Source organism: Globicephala melas, chromosome 14, assembly GCF_963455315.2.
Source record: "Globicephala melas chromosome 14, mGloMel1.2, whole genome shotgun sequence".
Taxonomy (NCBI): domain Eukaryota; kingdom Metazoa; phylum Chordata; class Mammalia; order Artiodactyla; family Delphinidae; genus Globicephala; species Globicephala melas.
The window spans coordinates 60,022,608-60,047,803 of NC_083327.1; the positions used below are offsets into that span (position 1 = coordinate 60,022,608).

General features: G+C 42.6%; 1 protein-coding gene across 6 annotated transcripts in view; it reads right to left on the bottom strand.

The window, feature by feature from the left end:
• Positions 1-422: 422 nt before the first annotated feature.
• The window catches only part of SGK1 (serum/glucocorticoid regulated kinase 1), a 111,241-nt gene continuing 86,467 nt past the window's right edge, over positions 423-25,196 (bottom strand). For 2 of the 6 annotated variants that reach the window (XM_060283590.2, XM_060283591.2), the window contains 11 exons: positions 5,997-6,072; positions 5,185-5,260; positions 4,667-4,771; positions 4,481-4,564; positions 4,249-4,380; positions 3,867-3,979; positions 3,391-3,514; positions 2,861-2,956; positions 2,210-2,365; positions 2,016-2,105; positions 423-1,632 (listed from right to left, as the gene is read on the bottom strand). In XM_060283590.2, the coding sequence (XP_060139573.1) occupies positions 1,465-1,632; positions 2,016-2,105; positions 2,210-2,365; positions 2,861-2,956; positions 3,391-3,514; positions 3,867-3,979; positions 4,249-4,380; positions 4,481-4,564; positions 4,667-4,771; positions 5,185-5,260; positions 5,997-6,072 (1,220 nt within the window). In that variant the 3' untranslated portion in view covers positions 423-1,464. The other 4 variants (XM_060283595.2, XM_060283593.2, XM_060283592.2 and 1 more) reach the window with 4 other exon arrangements.

Sequence of the window (25,196 nt, forward strand, 5' to 3'; positions counted from 1 at the left end):
CAGGGCAGGCAAGAGTATAGGGATCATTACTTCATGGCTGTCCTTGAGAGTTAAATTGACAAGGACTTGTTTGGATGGATTTATGGATAATGACGGACATAAATTGGCTTTAGAGAATCCCCTGGTGGCCCAGTGGTTAGGACTCTGTGTCCTTCCACTGCAGGGGGCATGGGTTCTCCCTGGTCTGGGAACTAAGATTCTGCAAGTCATGCAATGCAGCCTCCCACCAAAGAAAAAAAAAAATAATTGGCTTTAAGACCACCCTATTCTCTCTTAGAGTCAGAAGCTGATGCTATTGGAGGAAATCAAGCCACTGAGCTGTAAACTACAGCAGCCATTTCCCCGGTTTTAAATTTTAAAGAGATCTGCTATTGCCCCCTTAACTAAAATTTACAAAATAACACACATGACACAATTTCTGCAAATATTTTTCAAGGTTTTATTGCAAACCAAAGTTGGTTTATCACACACAAAAAAAGGTGTGTGGTAGGGAGGGGGGGAAAGAATTGTACATTATTATAACCATGTTAATTACAGTACATTAAAATGGTGGTTTACGTTACAAATAAGCCTGGAAGTTTAAATATACTAGTGTTATAACCCAATGTACAGACTTCCTTTATACAATACATATAATTATCAGGAATGCAAAAAAGAAACAAAAAACCCAAAAACATAAATAATGCCCATCTTACAGGTGATATTTTAAACAATGAAAACACCAGGCTCTGACTGACAACTGGGGCATTGGTCCATAAAAACCTTTTCTAAAAATAGAAATATTTGTAGCAGCAATGCTTCTTTAAGCATCTGGATACAAGTCATTGCAAGACCATTTTCGATAAATTTTAGTTATTAACTATATCTTACAAAAAAAACAGCCTACACATAAATTTATCTTCCAAATATGGAAGAAACAAACAATGTCCCACGTTGTAGTGTCCTGCAAGTGTCACATTGATGCTTATAACTGAGTCCTTCTGTGAGCAAGCATACCACACTCATACGGCTGATCACACAGGAAAGTCCACAAGGAAAAACAGAACGGAAACACTCAGCAACAGGAAGAACTTTGGAGCTAACACGATCTCATCAGAAAAGGCACGTTTCATAAGATGCGTTATCACGGCCCGGACAGACCTTCAGAAGCTCCTTCTCCGAACAGCGTCCTCCTAAGAATGAGACCACTGCATCTGCCTGGGGCGGCCCTCTACTGCTCATTTCAGAGATAGCACCACATTGGAAGGAAGGATAAAGGAAAACCTCACAAGCTCACTGAGGAGGATGTGCTCTTCGAAAAGCTTCCAGCAAACAGTGTGCAATAAGATTGCCAAGATGTGCAAGCTTCCAGGGATGTGCAAATTCTCTTTTAAGATGTCCTGTCAGCTGGCAGCTCTGCCAAAAGGCTAACTAAAACATTTCAAAAACGCCCGTAAAATCCTTCACAACCAACCCTAAGACCATTCAGAGGAAAGAGTCCACGGGAGGTGCGTAGGAAAAGCCCAGGAAGGCCTCGGCCGCTTCCTTGACGCTGGCTGTGAGGAGGATACTGTCGGGCGACCGACCGATGGAGTTGGGGACTGGCTCTTCGGTAAACTCGGGATCAAAGTGCCGCAGGTCGCTGGGTCCACTCTGATGCAGGAAGGGAAGAAAACAGTACTCGATGTCAAGAATTCACAATGGAGACAAGAAAGGGAAATTCTCATGCAGGCACCATATGGCAACTTCCACCATCAGCAACCATTTCAAGCACAAAACCCAAAGGCCACACAAAGTTTCAACTATGAGGACCACGCTTACTTTCCGTCTTTTGCTACCGTAATTTATAAAAGGTGTGGAAAAATAACCTGAGTTTTGTTGGGACAAAAGTTCTACTTTCTTCTGTGGGTAAAATAATGGCTTACGAACGCCAATTTATTCCCTGAGGGCCCTTCCCCTTCCACCACTACCAACAGCAACTCTGACTTAAAGAAAGGCCCTCTGGGCCTGTGCACACTCATGAGAGAGATACTCACCACATTTGGGTTAAAAGGGGGAGTAATCTTCTTATTAATGAGATCATCCCAGTTAATTAGGGAGAAGAAGACGTGATTCTTAATCTCCATCTGTTGAGAAAGGAGCACAAATTTAGAAGAGTGAAATTCAAGAAGGGCGGCGAGGTCTAGGGCTCTACCCATGCAGCCCGGGAGGAGAGGAAAAAATGACTCACAAAGTCATCCTTGGCACCAAGCCTCTTTGTCCTGTCCTTCTGCAGGAGGCCCTCCAGGACGTGTCTTGCAGAATTTGTAATATTTGGCTTCAACTGGAGGGGTTTGTTCAGAATGTTGTCGTACATCTCAGCTGTGTTTCGGCTATAAAATGGAGGCTGAAAGAAGCAGGAAGATTACTTACCACTTAACTGCAAGTTTTGGAGAGCATCCATTACCAAGAAAGACTTAAACGTAATATACGAAGCTGGTTTGGACAAAGTTTATCGCCTGATAGGTTTTCTTTGCCTTAGATTTTTAAGTGTCTACATTTTCCACCCTTATCGGGGGGTAGATGTTAATAAGCCATGTTTTTCACTCTCACATAGGTTAAGTGTGGTCACACCTAGTAAAATGTGAACTTACAAAAGAAAAAAATCCACTAGGTAACGGTTTACCCTAAAATACCTATAGCTTAACCAGTATGCCTCTCTCATCAGCATTTGATAAGCATACTGATAGAGGGCAAGACGTGATGATCAGGTCTGCAATGGGGCTTGTGTGCCCAGATAAGTCTGGATTTTTAAGACTAAGTCTAGATTTTTAAGACTACATTCTAGGGAGAAATGTATCAACCCAGGGCAATATTTCACGATTTTCAATGGGCTACTCACCAGGCCATAGAGCATCTCATATAAGACGGCCCCCAGACACCACCAGTCCACGGTCCTATCATAAGGCTGCTTATGAAGTACCTCAGGTGCAAGATACTGAAAGACAGACCAGGAAAAGAGAGTTCAGAGCCCCTGAAACGAGGCAATCCCAAGACCAGGCATGCACTTTGAAAGGGCTGAGAGACCCTGGGTCCACTTGGAGGGTATATTTCTTTAAACTACTTCCTGATAAAACTGCTGGCTTTGAGGCTGACTGGCCACTTACATGTCCTGATGTTTTGAAAGCTATTGGGCCCTCCTCAGATATCTTACTTAGGGGTTTAGAACCTTTTATAGTGTGGACCTTACAAACAGCTCACTTTAATTAAAGCAACGTGAGGCCTTGGAATTTCTCATGCCTCCAACAGCCAGTGTATTTTACTTGCACTGAACTGGACTAAATCATCTCCGAAAACAGCTTGTTCTTTCAGTAGTTAAGAGTCACTGCAGTGATCCCTTCCTGGAGGGGTGTGGACCAGGAGTTCGCCTACCTCGGGTGTGCCGCAGAAGGTGGATGTCGTGCCATTGTGTTCAATGTTCTCCTTGCAGAGTCCAAAGTCAGTAAGGACAATGTGTCCCTGTGAATCCAGCAAAATATTCTCTGGCTTTAAGTCTCTGTAAAAAAAAAAAAAAAAAAAAAAGGAAAGTAGTCGTATTAAGTTAATTTCACCGCATTAGCAATCCTCCGTAAAGATCACCACTAGGGCTATCGGAAGCACTTTGCATTCTCTGTAGTTGTGTTAGTGAATCTAAAAGGGGGTCCTTGTTCTGTTTATCTATTCTGGATGAGGCACAATCCTCATTGGCTAGTTCCCTCGTGGCAGGGAGTCAACAGATGGGTCACATGCCGGGGACCTGGTTTTAGGTGACCAAGTTGTGCCTAAACAGATTATTTTAAGGCCCTGTCAAAGGCCGGGCTATGTCTCCTTTACACAAGGAAAGGAGTCTTAAGAGCCCTTCAGCTCACCTATAAACGATGTTCAGAGAGTGCAGGTAACCCAAGGCACTGGCTATTTCAGCAGCATAGAACCGAGCCCGTGGTTCCAGGAAGCATCGCTCCCTCTGGAGATGGTAGAACAACTGTAGGAGATAGAACAGAGTTAGCCTGGGTTGCCAAAAACCCCGGACAATGCATTGGCTCTGTCTTGACATATATAGCTGAAGAGGACAATTGCAGGAAGTGGCCCTAAATAGTTTATAAGCCATCTGAACGCTGGCAGGTTAAAGGAAATACTAAATCTGGTAACTCTTCCCCCACTAATTATCTTTTAAAAACTTTCCTCTCAAATTAAAACAAAGCAGGCTATGCATGGGACAGCCAGGGGTCAGCTCCCATCCTCTCTGCTCACCTCTCCACCGTTAATGTAGTCTAGGACAAAGTACAGTTTGTCAGCCGTCTGGAAAGAGAAGTGAAGGCCCACCAGGAAAGGGTGTTTCACGTTCTTCAGGAGAACATTCCGCTCCGACATAATATGCTTTTCCTAGAAAAAGGACAATCAAGATTTAGTGGCAAATTTCAACGTGGCACCAAGATGGCAAGGTAATGTCTACTGAATGTCTATCTCCAAGCCCATCTCATACCTCCTTCTTTTTCAGGATCGCTTTCTTTTGTAAAACTTTGACTGCATAGAATGCTTCTTCGGCTTTGTGTCTTGCCAGGAGAACCTGAAATTGAAATTAAAGATCATTTTCCTGTTCACATCCAGGGAGATGTAAAATGAGCATATGAAAGACTATAAATAATGAGAGCTTCAGATGTGAAATTACCTTTCCAAAACTGCCCTTCCCGATCACTTTCAAGAAGTGAAAGTCAGATGGTTTAGCATGAGGGTTGGATGATGGGCCCAGGTTAATTTGCTGAGAAGGACTCGGCTGGAAAATAAAAGGTTTTCTTTTAATATCCTTGCTTCAAAGGAAGATAGAGATTAATAAAGTATAAGCAATGCAAAAAGGTGGTACATCTGCAAATGACAGGGGCAGGTCCCCAGACATCTATAAACACATTCCAAACTCCTTTTCATCCATACATGCAAATATTTCAAATGAGAGTATGGAAACTGTATATAATCGTGTTGTTCTTAAGCAGAAAACTTTTATGAAATGTCTTTTAAAATACTCCACTGACTCATACTTAAGTGCTTACATCACTTGTTTGCCATGAACCAACGAGGCATTCCTGCCTTGACACTAATTCAAATGCTATTTTATAATTCATCAACATAGGAAAACTAACTGACTCATTTACAAGATTCTCCACGGATGCATCACGAATAGAGAACACTTACTGGAGGAGAAGGGTTGGCATTCATGAGCTCAGGCTCCTGAGGTTGGGAGATTTTCAAAATGGACTGAACTTCAGGGCTGCAGAGAAGAAAGGAGCAACGTTGAACATCCTAACTCGCCACGTGAGGGCAGACCAACACCAATAGTGAATTTCTGGCTCAACCTTTCCGGGGGATTCAGTATTTAAAAACACCCAAGTCAATTACTCAGTGAGAGAAAATAACAGCCAAAATGATAAACCCAGTTAAACACAGAGGGTGGTTCTTCAAGGAGAGAGGGGGTGAATTAGGCAAATATGAAAATTTTATTGGGACTTCCCTGGTGGCGCAGTGGTTAAGAATCCCCCTGCTAACGCAGGGGACACGGGTTCGAGCCCTGATCCGGGAAGATCCCACTATGCCGCGGGAGTTACTGAGCCCGCGCGCCACAACTACTGAAGCCAGCGCGCCTAGAGCCCTTGTGCTCCGCAACAAGAGAAGCCGCCACAATGAGAAGCCCACGCACCGCAACAAAGAGTAGCCCCCGCGCACCACAACTAGGCCTGGGCACAGCAACGAAGACCCAACGCAGCCAAAAATAAATACGTTTGTAAAAAAGAAAATTTTACCTTGCATTTCCAGAACAAGCCAAATCAGCAAATTAATTGTAATGCTTTAAATGTTTGAAATAATTAGAACTTAAAGAGAAAAGGGATCCCCACCCTCGGTAAGTCGTCGGCTTCCTGATCAATATATTGATGAGGATGTCTTTACCGCTGGTAAATGGAAACTTCCCTACTTAATTTTATTTCCCCACGTCGCCCCACCAAACTTACTGTTTGCATGCATAGGAGTTATTGGCAATCTTCTGAATAAAGTCGTTCAGGCCCATCCTTCTCTGTTTCATGAAAGCTGCGAATTAGAGGAGAAACGTTTAGACGGCTTTGTAACATCCGACGCCACACGCACCAGTCTGATCCGCGACCTTCAAAACTTTCCACTTGGCGTAACCTGGAAGTCCAGTCGTATTCCTACACTCACCGATGAGAATTGCTACCATGCCCCTCATCCTGGAGTAAGTGAGGGTGTCCCTAGCAGCCTCGGTTTTCACCGTCATCACCACAGAGAGAGAGCACGAGGACTTGTCAAGTCCGAGAGACCGGCTCAGCCAACACTGCGCTCCGGCCGCGCCGCCGGCTTTATATGCCTTGTGCCGCCGCGAGGGCGGGACCCACAAGACATGGAGGAGGCGGCGCTGCCCGGCCCCGTCGCGACCCCGCCCCCGGCTGCCGCGCGACTTGCCCGGCGGCAAAGCGGCCGGCGGCAGGCGGTTCCGCCCCCGGCGAGAGGGGCCAGCCCGGAGCGGGGGCGGGGGGCGCGGGGGCCGCGGGACCGCCCGGGCAGGGCCCGGCGCAGGGCAGTTGTCGGCCTCGCTCGGCTCCCGGGCCGGAGAGGGGGAAACCGCCGGCGGAGGGGGTGGGGAGGGAGGGAGCGGCCGGGGTAATTTTCCACCTTTCTCATTTATTCCGCCCTGCGAGGAAATCAGAGTCGCGGCACATCAGGAAATCAGAGCGCTTTCTGCCCGGTGCGAGGCGATCGGGGTGGCTCTGTGCCCGCTCTGGCTTCTCAAACTCTCCGCTCGGATTCACTCCCGGCCCCGGCGCCGACCCTGACACTCTCCCCTAATCCGCAAGGCAGCCTCCGCAGCCCTCGCCGGCCGGCCGCGCACCGCCAGCTGAGGTTATCTGTCGGGCGCAGGGCTGCAGCGCCCGGGGAGGGCGGCCCCGCACGCCCTTATCTCCGGCCCCAGCTTGGGGCCAGAGCGCCCGGCGCGTCCCCGGGTTCCCGCCGCCCTCCTACCCCTTCCTCATCTCTCCATCCTTGGTACTACCCCAAATACCCAGCCCCTCTCGCCCAATCCGAGTAACTAGTGGAGGAGTTGGTTGAGACAAGACCCCGCGTGCCGGCGGCGGCGCTTACCCAGTCCGGTCAGCAAGAAGGACTCGCTCCGTTTCTGCGCCTCGGCCCTCTTTTTGTGCCGGGGCCGGAGCAGGGACTCGAGCCGGGCCCTGGCCAGCGCGCCCTGCATCTCCCCCATGGGCAGCGGCGGCCGGGCGCGCAGCGGGCGAGGGCGACCAGAGAACACTGACGTTTCCTTGAAGGAGCCGCCGTGACTCAGGCCGGGCAAGATTTCCTGCCCCGAGTCCCAAAACAAACAAATGGCCCTTGTGCACGGCCGAGCCGCTTCCGAAAACGCCTTTTTTGTGCTTTTGGCCCAAGCCAAGCAAGGCTGAAAAATCCCAGAACTTGGAAGAGGAGGAAGGAAGGAAAGAAAGAGGGAAGGGGGAGGGAGAGAGGTCAGGAATGTGGAGGGGAGGGGGCGGAAATAAAATTCGTCTCTGCACTAAAGGAAAAAAAAAATATGCATTTCACTTTTTTTTTCCCCCTAAAGTAATCTTTGGGAACATTCTGTCCTTTCCGCATGTAATTTTCCCCCTTGCCTTTTTAATCCCCGCCTTGCCAAAAGCACGTGAGGAGGTGGCAAGTTAGGGGACAGACCTGGCGTGACCCTGGGGCGGTGCGGAGTCGGCATCCCAGGCCATCGTCGACTCCCGAGGTTCCCTCGCCCGCTCCCCGACCTGAAAACTCCGCAAGGTCGCATCCCATTGTCTTCAAATCTCTTAGTTTGTGCTCGTCTTCCCTACCCCTCCTCCGGTTTAATTCAGGGCTGACCCCGCAGTCTTCTTACAGGTTTACCACCTCGATCTTTCCCTCAAGTCCCAGATAACTTGTGACTCGTTAACTCCTGAAAGATTAGCCGGGAGCCTCCTCCACTCCAGAAAGTAAGGGAGGGAAGGAGGGAAGCTCTGCAGAGCAGCGGTGCGGTGCCTTCCAGTAACCCCGCCGCTGGGAGATGCCTGGGAGCTGCAGTCTGACCGCCGGTGGGAGGACTCGCGCCAGCGCCGGCAGGGAAGCCACGAGCACAACGACTGGGCCAGGAGCGGGGAGAGGGCTGCAAGTTACTAAGTTTGCAGGGCCGGGTACCTGGCGCTTGTCAGGGATGTCTGCGGTGCCTGCCCTGCCATGACCCCTTGCTGCCAACGGCCCTGCCATTTAAGGTTGCCTACTGGATCTGACACACTCCGAACTACTAACTGTCAAACCAAGAATACATGTGAAGCGGTTTTTCTTTGGTGCTGGGCAGGAATTTGTTTTGCAAACCAACCACCTTATTTGTCTTAACGTGATCTGTAGCCTCCACTGCTTTGCAGCAGCCTCAAACTGGCAGAAGAGAACATACATCCTCTCTGCTGGAGGCTGGCTGGGAAATTCTGCTCAGCACCCACTCATTAAAAAGCACTTACTATTCCCCGAAACTGACACTCCAACCCAAAGCAAGGTTTAGGAAACTCCAAGTCACAGCAACTGGCCCACTTCTGCTTCCTCTTTCACGGATTCTTCATATAACATGACTTTGTTATTGCCAGTACCCCCATATCCCACGCTCCACTTCAACTAGTCTAGGCCAGCCCCGCTCCCACCCGGTTCCTTCCCCTTTTGAGAAAGCAAAATTTTTGAAGAATGACCAGAAACACCAAACTGCACCAGGATTTCTGCCTGTTTGTTTTTTAAACATGAGATTAAGAAACCTCCAGCGACTCACCTCCTGTGCCCCCCCATGCCAAGTAACCCCAAATCCTCTGAAGCATCTTTGTTTTACCCATTTCATCCAAATTATCTTAATAAAAGCAGACAAACCTTTCAAAGGGGATTTTATAGCTTCCTCTTTCATTCTTCAGGTTGTCTAGGATATGAAGGTTGGGGATTCCTTTCTGGAGGCTGGAGGTAGAGCTTAGTTATGGCTGGAGTAGCCTCCCTGCTATGTGCCTGATAGGACTGGAAGTTGAGATGATAAGGGAGCACGAGTCAGAGGCGGCTGTCCCAGCTCTGTTATGAACCCCACTTTATATAAAAGGCAATTTACATACAGGAAGGGAGCAAGCTGCAAAGTTCAACACTGGGCCATTTATTCCCTTCGTTGCAACATCGTCCAGAAAATTACAGTCATCAGTGCCCTGGGTTTATTACACCCCCAGCAAGACACACAAGAAATGTAACTTGACTGATTATCATCACAAATCAGTCCAGAAAAAATTCAAAACACATGCACAGAGTTCATTTTCTCAAAGAGGCTCTGCTCGCATTCCAGGAGGAACGTGGAATTTAAGTTAGAGGGCTCTAAGTGGAACAGAGAAGAGGCACAACCGTATGATTTGTGGTTGGAACAGAAAAGTATCGTCTGCTGTGCTCCCTCCTCCCCCTACACTAACGTGCAGCCGTTGGAGACGGATGGTCTGCTAAACTTATCATTTAACGGAGAGAATCAAGTTGTTGAGACTGGCTTTTCTTCCAACCGGATACCTGATGGGTGGAGCAGGGGCCCCCTGTTCTGTCCCAGCAACCTACTAAGACTTCCGAACAGGAAGGTGACACACGGCGGCGGGTGTATGGGGTCGGGGGAGGTACGCGGGGGAACTGTGTGCAACGCGCGCCTAACTCTTCACAGGCTTTAGGTTGTCCTGTGGCTGCTATTCAAACGCTTGATCTGTTCTTCCTTCCTGTCGCCAGCCTCTTTCTTTGGTTCAGAGAGTGCTCCTACCGGGAGAAATCCGGCCCCTTCCCTCCTACACCCTGGTGGCGAAGTGGCCCGAGCTACGTCACCAGTATCTGCTTGTAAATACGAGCTAGAGGGCGCTCGCGTTCTCCGGGAGAACTACTCCCGAATGTATGATTTCCCCCACTTCTCTCCTGGGGTTTAATCAGTTCCAGATAATGCCTCCGCAATACCTTGTGAGGGCAAAGAAAATAGATAGACGGCTTGATATGAGATACGCTAATTAGTTCCCCACTCCCCCAAGCCAATCGTCTCATTTATTCCTCATACTGGGAAAACGCAATCAAACTCTCAAATGGGAATTATTCATCAAGATGTAATGTTTGCACTGAAACAAAACAGTTTCCAATGTATGTGTATTTTAATACGAAAATTATTTTAGCTTTTCAAATGGGAATTATTCACCAAGATGTAATGTTTGCACTGAAACAAAACAGTTTCCACTGTGTATTTTAATACGAAAACTATTTTAGCTTTCCTACTTAGTGATTAAGTAAAATTTTTCCTTAATGATGAACTATAAATACTACAACCTGAAAGCTTTACTAAGATATGATTCTTTCCATTTAATTTAAAGGCGCAGAAAACAAATTCCTGGTACTTCTCAACATATTAGAGGAAATATTTTGAAAAATATAAGGACTTAACTTTTTTTTTTACTGTTAAAATATTTTCATGTCAATATAAAATGAGATCAGGGTTTGACAAGCAAGTTTCAGAATATGAACATCGATTTCTAAAATGATTTATCTTTTCAGAAGCCTAAATATGAATGCATATAAATCTTAGGGATATAAAAAAAATATCATGTTTTTTTTCCCCCATTTTAATACATCTGCAATTGACAAACATGCAAAATAATTAAGTTCCCCTCTTGGGCTATTTCTTTAATGTGTCAGCTGTGTTAGTCTTCATTCCTTAGATAAAATGTCTTCCATTGATAACAGGGCAATATGATTATTTTGTATTGCTCAAACTGTCATAAATTCTATAACAATCCTGTGCTGCACCATTTAGGTTGCCATACTTATTGTTTTATTGGTGAATGCGTACGGAAATCTTTTTCCTGGAGCATCTCCAAAGATAGTACATAGAAATGCCAGAAAACATAATTATTACTCTAGAGAGCAACAAAATGGATCAGTTTTTGTTGAAGGTTGTCACCAAGTGCATTTTTTTTTTACAGTATTCATCAAATACAAAATGATGATGATAAATGAGCTAATTCAGGATAACTGTTATAGATCAGTAACTAGCAATGGTGGTTAAATGTCTATCTATAGAACACAGGTTCTATAGTGACTATTACCTTCCCTATTCATAATTGTCAAAATCGACATGCATAAAGGAGTTAGGAATGTGATACAGCAGATAACTAAGAGAACGCATTATCTAGAATAATAGTGTTGAGTTATTAAAACCCACAAAACTACATGCTTTATTTACACAGGGCTTATTTTTTTCCCAAGGCAGTGATGTTGAATAAGCAAGACTATACACTATAAGAATCTTGGAATAGGGTTTTGTTAAATAATCTACGTGTAGCCGTCTACTCGGCAGACCTTATGTTGTCTTCTCTAACAGCATTTTTTCATTATTAAGGATTAAGCAATTATTGTTATTTTTCTTCTGAGTTGGACAGATGATAGGCAAAATTGTGAGGTAACAAAACTTACTTATAGGACCAGATTTATCTCCTTCAGTTAACCTTTCTTTGTCATTGAAGTTGACTCCTATGCCTCTCCCACTTCCCACCCATGGCAGTGACATACTCTCTGGTCCCCCAAACTCTGAAATATTGCCTCCCATCCTCCTTCCCACTAATGCTAACTGCCTCAAAGCCCTGCTGTCAGCTAATCATCACAGGAGGTATTGAACTGATACATCCTTCATTCCTTCCCTCCTTCCTTCCTGCCCCACTCCCTCCCCTCCCTTCCATTTATTCATTCGTGCAAGTATTTAACAAGCATTTATCAAGTAAGTACAGATATTAAGATCAAAGGACACAGATATGAGTAATCCCGTTATCTGACTTGACAGAAGCACTCATTCTAAGTAGGGAGACACACACGTAAACTATGATACAACACGATGAGTGTTAAAACAAAGGTCTGAGCAACCTGCCACAGAACAACAGAGAGGGGAATTTTCTACTGGGGAGAGGCAGCAGACTTGGAATTTTTTTTTGTTCTAATATTTATTTTTTTATTTGGTTGCCCTGGGTCTTAGTTGCGACCGGCGGGCTCCTTAGTTGTGGCATGCGTGTGGGATCTGGTTCCATAACCAGGGATCAAACCTGGGCCTCCTGCATTGGGAGCATGGAGTCTTATCCACTGCACCACCAGGAAAGTCCCCAGACTTGGAATTGTTGAGGAAAGTCTCCACAAACAAAAGATATTTGGCCTGATCCTGGAAAGGCCAGGTAGGTACAAAAAAGGGAAAGTCATTCTAGGCAGGGGGAATAGTATGGGCACCAAAGTTTAAGGTGCTATGTAGTATCTCTGGCATAATTTGGAAATATGGTCCATACTCAGACCTTACACACAAGCAAATGTACATGGCTCTCTTGCTGCTACTGCTGAAGTGGATAACAGCACTTTCAAGTGAAATAAAAAAGATCTTAGGGACTTCCCTGGTGGTCCGGTGGCTAAGACTCTGCGCTCCCAATCCAGGAGGCCTAGGTTTGATCCCTGGTCAGGGAACTAGATCCCACATGCCTCAACTAAGAAGTTAGCATGCCGCAACTAAAGATCCCGCATGCCACAACTAAGACCCGACACAGACACATAAATAAATAAATATTTAAAAAAAGAATCTTAGCTGACACAAATCTGCCTCTCCTCTCTTTCTCTCACTGCCCCCCACCCCAATAAATATGGAATTAATAACGTCTTAGAAAACATACCCGTTTGAAGGACTGCTGATTATTAGCCTGCATAGGCACCTCTGTGTCTGATACGCTCTAGGCCTGGTGGAACTCATTCATTCATTCATCCACAGATTCTTCTAGAACTATGCATCAGACATTGCGCTAGATGCAGGAGGTACAGTGGTAAACATGATCTCACCTGGTGAGAGGCAGGTGGGGAACTACCTACAAAGGTAGACTGAGCCCTATTGTGAAGAGATCTTAAAAACCACCAAGGAAAATCCCTTTTAAGAAGGAAAACCTTCCAATGTGTTTTGAAAAGTTAATTCAAACCAAATGTGATCGATCACTCAGCTATCATTCCTTCAAAGGATATTTGCATTTTTTTTTACACTACCCCTACCTCATTGAAAATGAACAAATTTACACACACAAACACATAAAGAAATGTTGGAAGTTGGAATGGGGAAATTTATGTAGTTGGAAGATGGATAAAAGTTTAGACAAGCATAGTTATAACCCAGCATAGGGATTAGCAATCTGTCAGAAGTGATAACACCATGTTCTATGCCCATCCCTTCTGGAAAGTCAGGCCACAGGGAAGTTGGTGGTAGGATGTGGACATGGCTTTGTAGTAAATTTTTAATTTTAATCAGGGAATAAATTAAAGAAGGGAGGCCAGTGGCAGCTCTTGACATGGGAGGAATGGGAATCTAGAACAAACCAACGGGTCTATGTTGGGTTGAAAACTCACTGTATCCCCATCTTTATAACGCTGTCAATGTCTGATGTAGCATAATCCAATGAACAAGAAATAAAAATAAAAAATGACTGTCAATTAGGATACAGTATGAAGGGTAAGGAATAGCACATATTCGATAGCTTTGTATTTGGCTCTCAGGATTGACCTGGAAAAAGACCTCCAAGGTATTTTCTGTATGATTATGAAAAATAATTCAGGAATAAATTGGACAATTTTTGAAATCAAAATTCAGTATTATCTGTGACTTTCTAAATTCAAGAGGACTATGGCTTTACTGAAAGCTTTATATTTTATTATTATTATTACTTTGGTTTTTTTTTTTTTTGAGCAGAGAAAGGTTTATTGCAAGGTCATGCAAGGAGACGAGGTGGCTCATGCCCTGAAAAGCCTTGAACTCCTGGAAGGGTTTCAGCAAAGCATTTTTAAAAGCCAGGTGGGGGGCGTGTGTCGCAGGGTAGGAGATGGTGCACAATTCTCTGATTGGCTGATGATGAGGGAACAGGGCGGTGTCACAGGGGTTAACTTTATCAGTCCTTACTGAAAGCCTTATATATTGTTGACATAGCTTTATTATTGGGCATTTATTGCTAGGCATTTGCATTTTAAAAGGCCTTGGTTGATTAAAAAAATGAATTTGTAATGATAAAATGTCAGATGTTGTCGCAAGGATCAAGTCAGAGGGCTTTGGGCTTTACTCCCTTTTCTCTGTCCAGGATGAACCCTCATACACACCTACTTTCCCTATGTGCCTCACAGCCCAGCTCAGAGTTCAGGCAGCACAGGGCTTGGAATTTCTTTGCAGGCTGAGTTCTTCTTGGGACACACATATTAAAGTTGTAACAGACATGAAAACAATATAAAGGGCTCTCTTTCACCCCAACTGTATTTACAAAGTGCCGATAGTAAATAAGGAGCCTGGATTTCCGATGGACATCTTTTGCCAAACAAAAGTGAAACCCGAAAGCTTTCATTTGCTCAGGGTAAGTAAATCTCTCTCCAGTCGACTCCATTTCTAACCCTATAATTAATTTAGCAAGAAGCAACAGAAGCTCAGGCCACCCTTATGGGCTGTTTCCTGTAAAGCCTGCCTACAAATTGCAGCAACGAAATAAGATAAATGTCATAGTAACTCGTAGTGGGAAAACCAGGAGGCACGGGTGGCTGGCAAAAGGTTGAATGGCATCATTTTTATGTAAAGCAACTTTTAAAAAAATGTTTATGTCACCTCCCACGACAAGCTCAGCAGTGACAGTAATGTGCTGAGGACAGAGATCTTTGCAGTACACTTAAGTCAGCTACAACCGAGGCTCATTACCTGTGAGAACTTAGACAAGGTATTCTCTACATCTTTATCTCTTAATCCGTATAATGGGGATACTAATACTTAATGTAAATTGCGAAGAAAAGTAATTGACATTAAGAATTTAAAGTGCTGACTCAAGTTGGAATCTCACATAGAAAATATGACATATCTTAAAAAAAAAAAAGAAGAAAAAAGAAAATATAATGTGTCTATGTTCCTTACCCCACTCCACACATACCACAGCCACAAACAGAACACATCATGTAATGCAAAGGGCTCCAACAAATCAAAATAATACCGGTTATGTGCTGTGTTTAAAGAGCAGAAACAGTGTGGGCCACTTAATCTGCTGGGTCAAGGTCAGACTAGTTGGATGGGAATTCCTTTAAAGGCCTGAAAAGGTGATCCTCTTCGTTTTTTCGAATTCCCCCCTCCTCTCTTGGTCTCCACACAATGTTCCAGAACAGGCAGTAAAGACCTAAATGCCACGATAACAGAATAAGTGCTTGTTTACCACGTGTTTGAAGTAAAAGTTAAATTTAAGGTGAAAAAGCAGAAAGTAAGGCAAAAGCTAAACCAGAGGAGTTTTTAATTGTTCAAGGTGGATGGAAAATAATAGAATGTAAATATGGGCCTGTTGAGAGGGTAGAATCATTGAAAGCAGGTCAGAGAAAGCCAGCAGCACAGAAGATGCTTGTTCTAGGTCGTTTAGCTTATCCTTGAGTTACAGAAAGAGGTACAAGCACCAACTGATGGTGGCCTGTTGTTTTTAATCCTTCAGGCCTCCACAGAGCACCTTTTTTGTGCCGGACACCGTGCTAAGTCCTGGGTCTAACAAGGATGCCCAAGACGGACAGCGTTGCTAAACTCAGGGAGGGCAAAGTCTGAATTTATTTTGTTAAATTGAACAGCGCTTTCCCAAAAGCAAAAGTAAGCTTACAGATATTTCTACTTTTCCTAAGGCCCTGCTATGCCTTAATGCCATTAAAATACAGACTTGGGCATGTTGAACCCTTTAGATTATTCATTTCTCAAGTGAACGTGCTAGAAGTTCTCTTGCAGCTCTAATATTGATTCTACAGTTCTGTGATATCTGGGAAAAGATAAATCTAAAAAGGAACTTCTGAATGCCCAGAAGCCCCTCATGTGACTTCCTAATTCAGCTAATGCTTTGCATGCCTCTCCCCTCCCTCCATTGTCAGGGACTTTGTGCTACTATTTTAAATCTCCGGTGACTCCCTGGACCTTGAGTTCCCTGAAGACCAGATAACACAAACAATTCAGGTTTCTCTCCTGCCTAACAGTCTCCAATCAAACATCACTTACACAGTGTCACTTATTCTGTTTCCGTTACTTGCATATTAGTTTTATTAGCTGACTTTCTGAGTGTTTGTTGTTTGTCTCCCCCAACTAATAAGTAGTCTCTGTGAGCCAGGGATAGTACCTATTTTTCCTTTTTTTTTTTTTTTTTTGCGGTATGCGGGCCTCTCACTGTTGTGGCCTCTCCCGTTGCGGAGCACAGGCTCCGGACGCGCAGGCTCAGCGGCCATGGCTCACGGGCCCAGCCGCTCCGTGGCATGTGGGATCTTCCTGGACCGGGGCACGAATCCATGTCCCCTGCATCGGCAGGCGGACTCTCAACCACTGCGCCACTGGGGAAGCCCGATAGTAGTACCTATCTTGTTCTCCAGAGTATCCCTGGTGCCCCAAAGAGTACCTGATCCGTAGAAAATGCTTAATACATGAAATGGTTTAATAATACGCCCCTTATATATTGTTGGGCATAAGATTTGTTCTCAACCAAATTTAGTTTTTTTTTCCCTTCACCAAATAATCAAGGGTATGTTTCCCTAGCAGTCACTTGACACCTCACTGTAAAACGCAAGACAAAATCAAACCAAACAACCCCCCACTCAGGCTTAACTATTATATTACATATTATATTATGCTACTCAGTTGCTTCAGAAAATTGAGGGACTAGATTTTATACATGAGGTACATGAAGATTTTGAAATCAAGGCTTTGGGTCCAATGGGATCATTAAACAAGCATATTGAATAACCATTTTTTGAGAGAACTAAAGTAGATGCCCTTTTCTACAGACAACGTTCAATGGATAGTTCGTCAAGTCCAGAGAATCAAACCATTGGGAGGGTAGCCATCTAGGTTTTCATCTGCCCAGGCTGGGAAAATGTCCATTTAGCCTCTTGTTCCAAGGACCACAGATGAATCTTCCAATGAGTCAGAAAAATGTATCCTCCTTTTACTTTCCTTACATTGCCCCTCAAATTCTCCTTTGCCCCCAAATTCTTTGCTGTCTATAAAGATAGAATTTACAAATGAGAGTCCCATTAGGTTTCATGATACTTTACTTCTGTTTTCATCTAAAAGCCTTCTGATCTGTTCCTGTTATGAGCCTCCCCAGTATTTTTAGGGGCTGTACTGATCATGTTCGTGAGCCTTGACAGTTGACTAAGAACTGTTCTTTAAAGAAAGTGAAAACAAGCATAGGCCGGTCAGAGAGGCAGTCTGGTGCTCTCAGGGTCTCTTCCTGGCCTTCTATGATTGCCCTGCATAATCTCTAAAAGCAGAGGTACCCTCGGTAGATGATGGTAGCAAAATGTCACACTGTCTCTGCAGATATGTAGGAATAAAGGGAGGGAAAATCCTCTTCATTAATGATACCGCATGAATTTGGTGTATAGAAAAGAATGCCGTCATAACCTGTTTGACTTTTGTCACTCAATCAACTTTCTCCAGCAGCTCCAGAACCTCACTTCCAGCCTGAGAACATGGAAGATGACACAGCCACCTCACAGAATCCTTTCTTTCTATCTTGCAGTCATATATATAAAGTTTTTCCATAACTTTCATATTGCCAGAAAACCTGAATGAACATTTAGTCCAAAACCCTTCTACACTATATCTTTGTAAAATATCCTTCTCTACGCAATGATGAGGTCTTGATAAAAGGGCCCCTAGTGTGCAGTGCCACCCTGGACAAAGGAGTTTTAAAGCCATAGCAGAATGACCACCATGTTGTCAGAAGCGTCTAGAGCCACTGGCCATGCGCAAGTGGTGCAGATGCTTAGTACCAAGTCGGTGGGTAAATTGCATTGTCATACCTCTGTGGTTATATGCAAGCACAAATGTATTAGTTCTCCAGAGAAAGAGAACCAATAGTATATGGGCAGAGAGAGAGAGAGGGAGAGAGGGAGGTTGATTTTCAGTAATTAGCTCACAAGATTATGGAGGCTGTCAAATCCAAAATCTGCAGCTCTGCAGGGTGGGTCAGCAGGCTGAAGACTCAGGGAATAGCAGTTCAAGCCCGAAGGCTCTCTGCTGGCTGCAGAATTCCTCCTTGCTTGGGGGGGCGGGGGGTGGGGATGGTGGGGTGGTGTGTGTGTGTGTCAGTTTTTGTTTTATTAAGGCTTTCAGCTGACTGGGTGAGACCCACCAGCATTCTGGATGACCATCTGATTTACTCAAAGCCCGCTGATTTAAATGTTAATCTCACACAAGAAATACTCTCACAGAAACATCTAGAAGTGTTTGACCACATATCTGGAAACCATGGCCCAGTCAAATTGATACATAAAATTAACTATCACAAGACCAGTCCTTGACAATTTGGACCCATATGCATCTCCTTAAATCTCACTTAATCTCCATAAAAGGACAATGACAAGGTCATACTTCCACCTAAAATGATATAACTATCCTGCTTACAACCAATAACCTACTAATACTCTCCCTAGAAGAGGGTGCAAAGTCCTTGCAGGAGGTCTACGGTTCTTCTTGCCCATGAATTATTATTATATACATTTATTTTATTTTATATATTATTATATAAATAAATAAATATTATTATTTAATTATATATATTAATTTTATCATTATAGATATTATTATTATTATAATCCCATGCCTCCTTCCAAGCAAAATGAACAACCAGGTGCACTCCTCTTAAGTTCTGCACACAGAGCGGATTTTCCTTCACTACTGGCCTCCAGCTATGTCCCAGAAAGGGGGTATCATATTGCAGCTGTCCACTTCTGTGATCATATCAGAGAACTCAGTGATTATATCAGTAACTCTGTGGTGTCATCCATCACATGAGGGTATGACACACAGCTTCATCTCACACAGAGATAGGAAAATGCAAGAACCCGCAGACTTGATACTAAGCACTTGCATTTTTATTTCCTGAGGATTCTACATCTTCATTTGCTTTTTTCTTAGTGCTTGGTAGATTTGGGTATGTTTCTTTATTTTTAGGACATTCCTGGCTGGCTTTAATATTTGGGTTCTGTCGTTTTCTAGTCCTCCCACTCTCTTTTTAGCTGATAATTTGCAACCTATTCTTAGTAACCCAATGAAAGTTAGGCACTGCCATCAGTTTACCAAGCCAAACTTCAAAGAAAGATTACTGTGAAGCACTAACTACACTATCTGATATCCACTTAATATATTTGAAAATATTGTGTAAAAGTACGGAAGGCATTGTCTTGACACTAGACAATTTTTGTGTGAAATTCAGAGGGTCACCTAAAGCACATTTCATATTTCACACAGTGGCACCATAACTTGGCAACAATAGGAAGTAGCCAAATACCCCAGATATCAGGATATGACACCTTAGGACTTCTGATGCCTAAAAAAGCCCTGACTTGTTTTTTTTTTTTTTTTTTTTTCCGATATGCGGGCCTCTCACTGTTGTGGCCTCTCCCGTTGCGGAGCACAGGCTCCGGACGCGCAGGCTCAGCGGCCATGGCTCACGGGCCCAGCCGCTCCGCGGCATGTGGGATCTTCGCGGATGGGGGCACGAACCCGTGTCCCCTGCATCGGCAGGTGGACTCTCAACCACTGCGCCACCAGGGAAGCCCTCTCCTACTTATTTTTATATCTCAGCTTAAAACCCTAAGATGAAAATTAAAAGCTTCGATCTTTTGCTCAGATGACACATTTCAGTGAGAGATGTTTATTCTAGACTAGTTAATAAGAGTAAATTTATTTTTGTTTTTATTATTATTTCCTTGATCAGAACTTCTATGATTAGCCATTAGAGCCTAATTTTCTAAAAGCATATGGTCATCCCATCAGTCGTTTTTGATAGTACTATTTGTTTCTGAGATGGGATTATAGAATCCTTTTAACAAGATTAGTTGTCACACACACATACACACACACACACACACACACACACACAAACTGATGGTTTGGTCAGAAGTTTCAGATATATTAACTACTTCTGTTATTTATTTTTCTATTTTGTTTCATAATCACCATTTCACAAAAAATATAAGTGACAGCTAAAAGAATAAAAATAAGCTTTTTTTAAGACCACAAGAAAATTACAGAGAAGAAACTAAACAGATGTGAACAAAAGATAGGAATCATGAATAATACCTCCCTTTCTACACTAAATAAATATGGTCACTTAGAGAAGTTACTATAATGTTATTTGTTTATAAAACTCTGTTTAAAATTGCCTTGTATCCTATCCTCATTTAGAGCAAATGAATATTCCAAAGAAATAAGACTATTACTATCGTTAGTATCTACAATGATTCTATTTCACAATTCACAAACTATTGCTTAAAAATCTAAAACCTTAGAATACAAACATAGGTCATCATGAGAGACCTATCTGAAATTCATTCTTCAAATCATGTTGTTTATATCTCTTTTAATGTACAAACGTAAATCCAGTTTAGCAAGTTCTATTTAACAAGTCTTGAGTTTACCTTTTAAAAGAAAAAGCATTTTCTTTTTTCTCTTTACCACCTTGTAAATACTGTACTTTTATATCTACAACCTGCTCTCATAAGCATCACTGATGGCCCATTGCCTTCTGACTTTTCCTTTAATAATAGGAACAAATAACCAAAGAGTAGAAAGGAGTACATAGTTTCTGTCTAAGCCCCACTTGCCACTCTTCTCTGCATCCTTCTTTCTGTCTCTTTCCACTTTCCATATTCTTTTCTTAGGACTGTCATTATTTAAGATCATCAGTTTCTGTAAGGTTGACAGGGACTTTGTAAAATTCCCCCAAGACAAGACTGCTATTCCTTTTCCATCTCTTTTCTTAAAACAGTATAGAGGGTTAGACCTAATATTACACACATTGTGTATATATATACATTATATATAATACACATTGTATACCATTTTAATATTATTAAAATATTAATATTTAAAAAATACTAGAAAGTACATTTACATAAAGATGTCAGAGAGGAACAAATACACCAGCCATAGCTAAAGTACTTCCAGGAATAATAGTAAAAGTTTCTAACACAAGTAGTCTTGTCAGAACATGGTGCTGCTGGATCTAACATTGTCTTTCCTATAAGAGCCAATTATTTTTCCTCACAGAGCAATTCTTTCTGATTTTCACAGCCTGCTTTCTGATCATTTATCTCACAACGAGACTGGGTGAGGGCATGTGTTTGGACCACTGTAGACCCATTGCCATTTCCAAAAATAACCCAACCACCACTCACTTTAGTTCTACTGTATTTTTGTGTCATGTGTGCAAAGGACAGGAGAGTTCACAGCCAGCACACTAAAAGCTCCTTTTCTCTTTGTTTTAAAGTTTGAAACTATTGTATATATATGAAAGTTGGAGTTTTTATTTGAACAGCACTGACAGCCTCATTTCATGCTGTTCATATTATTGTGAACAGATTCTATTGATGTTAAAAGGATCTTAGGGACTGTGAACATCCCTACAGTATTCCTGATAAACATTTATTGAGCTATCACTTTAATTTCTCACTGGACTCACCTCTACTTCCAGGGCTATCTCTACCATTGTCAACCAGCATCAATCAGTAAAGTTCTTTCTTAGACTGTGTTCAAATCTCCTCATGAACGTTTTATAAGGAATGGTTCTCCTGCATGTTCTAAAGCCAGGCACTTCAGTGATGCTAAGGACATACCGCTAAGCAGAAATGAACATGTTCCTCTTTGTAACTTCCACAGTTTAGGGCATCTATTATAATAGCCAACACTGAATGATTATACTAAGTGGCAGACACTGTGTTTTAGTGCTTTTTATGCAATTTCTCAATTAACCCTCATAATGACTCTATGAAAAGCTGTTACAATACCCTTATACATTCTTAAGATCTGAGGCTTAAAGAGGTAAACGTTGGTTGTGTGATGCCACATAGCTAGTAATGGCAAAAACAGAATGCACAATGACCTACTGTATAGCAGAAGGAACTATACTCAATATTATGTAATAATCTATAAGGGAAAAGAATCTGAAAAAGAATGTATATATATAAAACTGAATGGCTGTGCTATATAACTGAAACTTACATATTGTAAGTTACATATTGTAAATCAACTATACTTCAATAAAAAAAAATTTAAAAACCCAACAGAATGAAAGTGTAGGTTTTTCTGATACCAAAAGCTTTGCTTTTAACGATTAAAATAATCTTCCTCTCTATCTGTTTTAAAAACCAATCGTTCACATATCTGTAGGCAGCAATCATGATTTTAACTTGTATTTAGACTACTTTATTCAAAGTTCACCTGTGTCTGTCCAGTTTGTTTACCTAAGCTTTCCAGGGAGAAAACTGTTGCTTCCTTGTCCATAGAACCTAGCAGAGTGCAGGGCAGAAAGAGATACACTATATCTAATTTCTGTAAAACAAACCTTGTATCTACCTTAATTTCCTCCTCTTCCCAACTGCCTCACCCAATGGCAAGATCACAAGTCAGTTGGAATCTCCTCCTTCACTTACTGCTATTTCCCCAAATACTTGTGTCCACATTCAAGCTACTTTCATTACAAAGCTCCCCTGTTACCTTTTTGAAGCTGTAGAAAGAGAACCAGAAGAGTTTCCAGGAGATGTGACTTTTCAGCTCTGTGTCTTAGAATTTATGACTAAATATTTAGCTCTGGGCAAAACACTTAACTTCCTTTAAGTGTCCTCAGGGTTAACACCCATTTAGTTAATCCCTCAGGGCTTGATAGGAAAGATCAGATGAGATTAGGTATGGGTGAACAATTTGAAAACTCAAGTGTGTTATGTAATTTAATACCTATAAGAACAGTGCAGCTGAACTATTAAATGTAAAATTTTCCTCTAAGTGCCAAAATTTTAATCAGTGGAAAGAGCTGATTGCCACATGCTTCTGAGGAAAAAAGGTCAGAGATACACTGTTCATTGAAGTCTATTCCAAAGGCCCCAGCCCACCCTAAACCATTTTTTTTTCTAAATCCTTTTGCATTTTCTTTTTGTTGTCAATTTACACCTTCATAGAATAAAGGAGTTTCAGAGTAAGAAAGAATCCGAGAATCAATTGACTTCAATCAACTCTCACTTTACCAATGAGTTTGCTCGGGGCTCCCTGCCCTAAATTTTTTTTTTTTTTTTTAATCTTAAAAAGTATTTATTGAGATCTCTCTGTAGTGAATCAAGTGGGTGTAGTGAATCAAGCGGGTGTAAAGTGGCATAAACACAGCATTGAAAATCAGCTAAACCCCATTATAAAAATAAATTACAAAAAAAACAAAGGCAGTGAAAGAGAGAGAAATTCTTACAAAATTTGTTCAGGGGCTGTGATGCAACCTGGATTGACCACATCTAGACCCACAGCTGGATGAGACCTAAGGCTGGACACTCTTGGGGCTGAGAGGATTGGTGAGGTTGGGTGAGCAAATGCAAACCCATTCCATGGGTCCCAAATCTCCAGGTTCAGGGGAATCTTCCAAGAGCTAAAACATGCATAGGAAACCCAGAGGATGGTACACCGTCTGATTGGGAAAGGTTTCTAAAACGCACCTCCTCTATTCATCTCCTGGTGATTCACTGCTGCCTAAATTTTAATTCTATTCTCAACTCTGGGCATCCTGGATTCACACAAACCTCCCTGTCGCTAGGCTCCAACCCATCCATCCCACCCCTCCCTTCCTAATCCGTCACTCTCTATCCTGCATCCACCCCTCTCTGTGGGCCATTTCATCCCAGGGAAAGCCCGTTTTCATGTCATTGGCCCATTCTCCTTATTACATACAATTTTAAAGTTGTAAATAATTTTTCTTCAAATTTTGTAGACTGCGTTTATATTTGACCAGATAAAATATTTCTGATATTAAGGCAACGATCTAAAACCCTTTTTTCAAATGATACAAATGAACTTCTAGAAATAGACCCACAGACATAAAAAACAAACTTATGGGGTTTCCCTGGTGGTGCAGTGGTTAAGAATTCGCCTGCTAATGCAGGGGACATGGGTTTGAGCCCTGGTCAGGGAAATAAGATCCCGAATGCCAATCAGCGAGGCCAAAAAAAAAAAAAAAAAAAAAAAGAATGCTGGGGAATCAGAAAAATAAAATTGTGAAAAAACTGCTAGTTTAGCTTTGAGTCAAACAGCAGAAATAACGAGTAATTTTGGTCATAATCAAGAGGAAGAGAAAGTTGTGAGTTTAACAAAGGGAGAAACAGACTTTGCTCCAACTGTAAAACTTACCTGACACAATGCGAGGGAGAGAGAGGGGGCTTCTCTGCGCTGAGCTGGAGGAGTCTATAGTCACACGTTTACACATTCACACACTAGGCAGCAGGACCATCATGAGGATTGGAATTGATAATGTTTTGCTATCAAACTTAAATTCTAGATGCGCGTGACTCTAACTTTAAACAGGAAAGTTTTGAAATGACATTTTGCTACTCGCTGGTATAAACAACCCGTCCTTGAACTGGGAACACGCTAAGCCATTGTAAATGGTTAAAGTCATGCAAAACTAAGTGCGTTTCTGCTTTATGGACCATAGCTTAAGAATGCAATATTTTATCTAAATGAATAGGCGATGTCTAAGGTTCTTTCCAGTGTGAGGGTTTTATGTCCAGCCATATGTTTACTTTCAGGAAGCTTATCAGTGCTGTGTATGGGGACCCAGATAACAGAAGACAGTGAATGATGAGCTTCTTGGTTCAGAGAGAAGAAAAAAACAAAACGAAACAAAAAAACAAGTTCAGAAAAGTATGAAATAGTAAGAGTAATGACAAAATAAAATGTATTCTTCTTTCAACCCATAGATTGTAGACCTTATATATGGCGGGGGGATGAGTGTTCAGGTTTGTATAAATGACATAATTCTTTCTCCAAGTAAAAAGAGCTGTCATAAATTGACCACTAACTGTATGCTAGACAGAGTTCTAAGTACCTTTACCTGAATTATCTCCTTTAGCCCCCACAAAACTGTAATCTATTATAATATTCCATTTTTGCACGTGAAAGAAATGGAAGCACAGAAAGGTGAAATCATTCCTGCAAAGTCACACAGGTAATAAGCATTGAACTTGGTGGCAAACTCAGGCGGCCTTACTCAAGAGCTCACAGCACTAATCACAGCAGAAAGTAAAGTGTTGAGCAGTTTCCTGCTGCTCCATGTGTGGCTCAC